Genomic DNA, 6,000 nt, shown 5'->3' on the forward strand with positions numbered 1-6,000 from the left:
CACATCCACAGGGCTTTTAAATCCCTCCAGGGACAGGGAATTCCACTTCCCTGAGCAGCCTGGGCCAGGGCTGGACAACCCTTTCCATGAAGAAATTTTCCCCAATATTCAAACTAAACCTCCCCTGGCACAGCTTGAGGCCTTTTCCTCTCCTCCTGTCCCTTGTTCCCTGGGAGCACAGAGCCTGACTCCCCCACTGCTCCACCCTCCTGTCAGGGAGCTGGAGAGATCAAGAAGTTCCCCCCAAGCCTCCTTTTCTCCAGAGGGTCCCAAAAGGGCTCTTCTTTCTCCACCAGGAGGTCCACACACCAATTTCCAAATTAAGTTCCTTCTTAAATTCCATCTCCTGCTTCCAACAAGAGACAAGACCCCCGAGCCCTGGGCAGGGCCTGTGACAATCTGCCACCCCACGGCCCTCTGTCCTTCCTGTGGTCAGAGCCACGGACATCATTAACAGGAACAGCCTTTTGCCACAGAAACTCTAAGCAGGCCTGGGCACTGATAAAAAAGTCCTGTCAGCCACACCGAGGGGACAGGGAGGTGACACATCCCCAGAGAAGAGCAGAGAAGAGCCACGGAGCCCCCCAGCCAAGGGGCCACAAGCACTCTGGCTGTTCTACCATCTCTGGAGCCCGAAGAATGCCAAATCCTGCCGTGGATCCTCCTGCCATGGTGGCCACCAGCTTCCACAGGAGGTGGGTTTTCACAGAATCACACAATGGTTGACACTGGAAGGAAACTCTGGAGGGCACCTGGTCCCTCCCCCTGCCCCAGCAGGTTGCCCAGGACCAGGCCTAGACAGGTTTTTTAATATCTCCAAGGATGGAGAGCACACAACCCCCTTGGGCTCCCTGTGCCAGCGCTCCATCACCAGTAAAAAGGTGTTTTGTGAGGTTCAGGTGGAGCCTCCTGTGTTTCAGGAGGTGCCCACGGACTTTGGGCACTGCTGAGGAGAGCCTGGCTCCATCCTCCCTGCACCCAGCTGCATTCCCATCTCTCCCAGACATTCCTCATGGATGAGGGGCTCCAGTCTCTCCCCCATCCTTCATGGAGCCCTCCCCAGGGTGTCCGTGCCTCTGTTGTACTTGGGACCCCAGACCATGGCACAGGCCTCCAGGGGTGGCCTCACCAGTGCTGAATTAGGGAAGGATCCCCCCTAAATCCTGCTGGCAGTACATCCTGCAGCCCAGGACCCCACTCACCCCCTTGGTACCAGGGGCCCACTGACGGCTCATGGTCAGCCCAGTGTCCAGGCTGTTCCTCTCCAGGGCTCCCACACACCCAGCTCTTCCTCAGCTGCCTCCTTAGGCTGAGGATGGAGCTCACACAGCAGGTCCTGGGCTCCTGCCAGCCCTGCTGGTACCAGAGTTGGCTCAGACATGGAGAGACTGGAAGGGACCAGGTCTCATCCTGGCTCCTGTGGGCTCAGGACACGATCCCAAACCCCCCTGATGACAAGGGAAGACTTCCAAGTGAGGGACACCCAGGGCTGCTGCCAAAGCCACCTCAGCCCCTGTGCCCAGGGCCAATACCAGCTCCCGAAGGGGGGGACACAGCTTGGGCAGCTCTTTCCCACCCCTCCCAGTGATTCTGGGGGGGGAAAGGACCAGTACAGGGAGCACAAAAATCCTTGGTGCTTTATTGGTGACAGCTTGAGCCTGGGTGGCCATGGAGAGACAGGAGCATGGGCTCCTTGCAGGGACAGCAGGGACAGCTGTCCCCACACCAGCACAGGGACACCGTGGGACCCCAGAGCTCACCACAGGAGAGGGGGTCTGGGGTCTGGATCCACCGCAGGCTGGAGGGGTCACCACCTCCCTGCTCCTCTCTCCTCCTCTGCTCTAGGTGCTCCAGGAAGGGGGTGACACAGCCTCGCTGTCACTGCTCTCTGCCTCCCCTGGGGCTGCAGTGCTCCCACCATCCTCCTCCTCTTGCTCTGTCAGCAGCTCTGAGGAACCAGGACCCTGTGTGGGCAGAGCCCTGGAGGGTTGTTCCTCTTCTGGGCTGCAGCCCCGGCCTGTGGGAGAGGGGCAGAGGGAATGGTGAGGAGTCATCACCTCCCTCCTGGGCTGGAGGGAACAGCTCTGGATCCCAAGAGATCTGGGTCACACCCAGAGTGGGATCCACCCGCTCCAAGGATGGAAGGAACCTTGGGTCATGGAGCAGAAATGGCACTGAGGGGACATGCCTGGGTGTTTAGTGGCACCAGGGTAGGTTGGAGCAAAAAGAGGCAGAAGCTGCCCGGGAGCCCAAGGTGGGGATGGCAGAGCAGAGAGAAGGGTTGATGGGTGTTTTGGGGCCATCACCTTCCTCATCCTGAGCCTCTGATGCCTTCCTCTCCAGGCTCTGGGACAGCAGGGTCAGCCTGTTGAGGGCCAGCAGGGCTTTCCCTGTTTTCTGTAGGGAAGAGAAGGAGCACTGAGCCTCACCCAGAGCCACCCCCATCCCAACACCCTGATCATCCCCCCAGTACCTGCCACTTGCGCCGCGTCAGGAACTGCCTGATCCTGTCCTTGGACAGCGCCTTGGGGCTGCTGGGCTGGGGGTGCTGCAGCCAGGGGTGCAGCAGAGCCCCTGCACTGGGGAGCCGGTGGCTGGGACAGACAGGGTGGTCACGGGGGGGCTGCTCCACCATCAGACCCTCAGCTGCACAGAGCACCCCCCCACACCCACCTCAGCACCCCAAAACCCCCTCAGCACCCCAAAACCCCACCCAACTCCACCCCTGGGTCCTACCGGGGGTCCTTCTGCAGCAGCTGGCTGATGAAGTCCTTGGCCTGGGGGGGAGATCTCGGAGAAGGTCTCCTCCTCAAAGTCCCACCGGGCAGCTGTGATGTTGCTCAGCGTCTCCATGTCCGTGTCCCCCTGGAAGGGGGACTCCCCGCTCAGCCTGCAGAGGTGACCCCAGGACATCAGTGGCAGCTCGGCCTCCCCTCCAGCCCCAGCTGCCTGTTCCCAGGAGGCCACTCACAGGATGTAGCAGATGACACCAACACTCCACATGTCTGTGGAGAAGCTCACGGGCTCGAAGGCCACCACTTCTGGGGCCATGAACTCAGGGGTGCCGTGTAACACCTTCACGGGGGTGTCTGGAGCTGCAGAGGAGATGGAGGGGCACGTGTCTGTCTGGGACCTCCCCAGGACACACGTCCAGCTGGGACCCCCCGGAGCAGCCCAGTGACACGCCAGTCCCCACCAGTGGATGAGCCCCCGTGCCCATGGAGCTGCCACCCTCCAGGACTCATCACGAGTCTTGGTGCTCTCTTAGAGCATTCCTGGGCACCCACAGCCACAGGGGTCTTGGGGGTCTCCACCTCAGCAGCAGGGCTGGGGACACATGGGTTTCCCCAGAGCATCTTGTTGTCACCAGGAAGGGTCAGGTTTGGTGGCACCAAGGCAGGAGGACACCACGCTCCTGGCTGATGTTCTGGGCCAAATCCTGTCCCCATGACGGTCACAATTCCTGCCCCAGACCCCCAGGACCCCCACCCTTGCCCACCCAGCTTCCGTGCCAGGCCGAAGTCGATGATCTTGACGCAGTGGTTGTCGGGGCTGACGCAGACGATGTTCTCAGGTTTGAGGTCGAGGTGGACGATGGCCTGGCCGTGCATGAACTGCAGCCCCTCCAGGATCTGCCTCACGTACTGGGCACTGCTGGGCTCCGTGTGCTCAAAGTCGTCATCCACAATGCGCTCAAAGAGCTCCCCCCCTGCCACGCTGGGGACAACGAGGGGCTGGGACCCCACTGGGGGGGTCTGCCATGCCGGAGGAGGGGAAGCCCCACCACAGAACCTGATGTTCTGGTTGCATCTCATCACCCTTATCTCCAGGGTCTGCAGGTTCCCCATCCATCCCACACCCCACAGCACAGGGACCCCTCCCCAGTGCCATGCTGGGCACGACAAGGTGCTGGGGACCCCGCTGGGATCTACCAGCCCTGAGGAGGGGCAGTCCCACCGGGGAACCCAGACTCAGCACACTGGGAGCACCTCACCAACCTTAACCCGGGGTCTGCAGGTTCCCCTTCCATCCTACATTCCACCCCAGCACCCCGCGGCACAGGGACCCCAGGGACCCCTCCCCACCGCCAGTGCTCCCCCTGGCAGAGCCGGGCAGCGTCCCCACCGCCCCCACACAGGACTCAGCCCCCCTCACTCACTACTCCATCACCATGACGAGCTCCGTGGGGCCCTGGAAGGCAGCGAGGCACTGCACCAGGCGGGGGTGCTGCAGCAGGTTCATCAGCTCCACCTCTGCCCGGGCCGCCGCCCTCTCCTTGCCCGTCCGTGTCCGGAAATACTTCCCAGCACGGATTTTGCCGGAGGCTTTTTCCCGCAGCCGGTACACCTTCCCGAACTTCCCCCTGGGACAGAGCGAGGGTGAGGGATGGAGGAGTCACCACCAGCGCCCTGCATCCCACCAGGGCTGTGGCTGTCCATGCCCAGGCCGTGGGAATGTGGGACCCCCCCCACTTACTCTCCCAGCTTCTCCAGCTGCGTGTACACATCCGAGACCTTGTCCTGGGTGTTGATGACCACATCACGGTGTTCAAAGGTCTCCTCGGCTCCTGGGGGATGGAGCAGGGTGGGCCATGCAGGGCCCCCTGTACATTTCCCCCAGTGCTTATTTCTGTACCCCCCCTGCTCCATCCAGGGCCAACCACCCTCCCCACACAGTGCAGATGGGACATGGTGGGGACGTGGGGACAGGGGCTGCTGCTACAGGAGCTCCTGGAGCAGCCCAGCACCCTGAAGGCCAGGTTTGGGGTAAAAGGTGCTTTCAGGATCAAAAATCCAAGAGAAACAGCACCGGGATGGGATGGAGGTTGGTGCTGATTTGAGGAAACAACAGAGGGTCACACTAGTGCTGGGTTCCTTTGTGCCTCCCCAGGGACAGAAGGCTCCACTGTACCTCCTGCCTGGGACATGGTGGTGTCACTGGCTCCTCACGGGGTACTGGCACAGTCAGGATGGTGCTGGATGTGTCCCCAAGGCTCTGACAGCCCCGTGCTGGGGCAAACAATGGCCACGTCTCCACTCCAGCTGCTCCCCGGATCCCTGTACCTTCTCCCTGTTATTAAGACCACCATCACCTCTCCACCTGTACCCACACTCCCCATCACACTCAAGAGGTCCATCTTGATAGACCCAAAGGGACCAAACCAAATTTTAAAGCCAGGTCACTTCTTAGATGGGGACAACCCCCTTTCCAGGAGTGCCTCAGGCTCTGAGCTGATGTTTTTCCCATGCCCTGTCCTGCATCAGCCAGGAAATCCCCAGGAAAACCACACTTGGAGGGCAAAGGACGCGTTTCCTTACATGTCCCCTCCACGCTCCATCCACGGGAAGGTTGGGAGGGAGGACAGGGCTGTGACACCCAAGGGTGCCAGGCAGCAGCACCCAAACCCCACCCCGAGAGCCACAGCACTGACCTGTCACCGTCCTGTCCCTCCTGTCCCAGGCCACCAGCAGGTTCTCGACCCTTCCTGGTCACTGAAGAGCCACCGGGGAGCTGGAGAGGGAGGGAAGTGGCAACACTGGGGGCCAAGGACAACTGGGACCACACATATGGGGCTGTCCTGGGGTAGAACCAAGGGCATCCCTCCCTCTCCACTGCTGGGAACAGCCCTGGCTCCCCCCTCCCTTTCCTTCCCAGCAGAGCGTTTCCGGACTTGGGGGATAAACAACCACCAGCATCACTGAGCCCTCCTCAAACCGTGTCCTGGACCCTGAACCACAGCCCCAAACCCCCCAACACTCCATTTGGCACTGTGCAGGGTCACAGATCTGCCACATGGGGAGTTCAGCCAGAGAAACCCCAGGGCAGGGGGTCTGCAGAGACTCAACACACCTCATTACAGGGCAGAGAGCTCAGCCTGCTCCACCCTCCCAACACAAATCCACAGCTTGGAGTCTCTCGGGAGTTAAATCCAGTCCCAGCACACCCCGCCCCCTTCCCACCCATGGGTGGGTTCCCGCTGTCAGAGACTGAAATGGTTAA

At 61.2% G+C, this 6,000-nt stretch overlaps 1 protein-coding gene across 1 annotated transcript in view; it reads right to left on the reverse strand.

Moving 5' to 3' along the window:
- Positions 1 to 1,803: 1,803 nt before the first annotated feature.
- Positions 1,804 to 6,000, reverse strand: part of LOC113959116 (myosin light chain kinase, smooth muscle-like) — a 4,682-nt gene continuing 485 nt past the window's right edge. Inside the window, 11 exon segments of the mRNA XM_027667913.1 lie at positions 1,804 to 2,017; positions 2,307 to 2,397; positions 2,474 to 2,594; positions 2,737 to 2,783; positions 2,785 to 2,890; positions 2,972 to 3,095; positions 3,500 to 3,717; positions 4,160 to 4,363; positions 4,477 to 4,567; positions 4,912 to 5,070; positions 5,432 to 5,511. Of these exon segments, the coding sequence (XP_027523714.1) occupies positions 1,842 to 2,017; positions 2,307 to 2,397; positions 2,474 to 2,594; positions 2,737 to 2,783; positions 2,785 to 2,890; positions 2,972 to 3,095; positions 3,500 to 3,717; positions 4,160 to 4,363; positions 4,477 to 4,567; positions 4,912 to 4,927 (1,194 nt within the window). The 5' untranslated portion in view covers positions 4,928 to 5,070; positions 5,432 to 5,511 and the 3' untranslated portion in view covers positions 1,804 to 1,841.

This window comes from Corapipo altera, unplaced genomic scaffold (assembly GCF_003945725.1).
Source record: "Corapipo altera isolate COAL_440 unplaced genomic scaffold, ASM394572v1 174, whole genome shotgun sequence".
NCBI classification, from domain to species: domain Eukaryota; kingdom Metazoa; phylum Chordata; class Aves; order Passeriformes; family Pipridae; genus Corapipo; species Corapipo altera.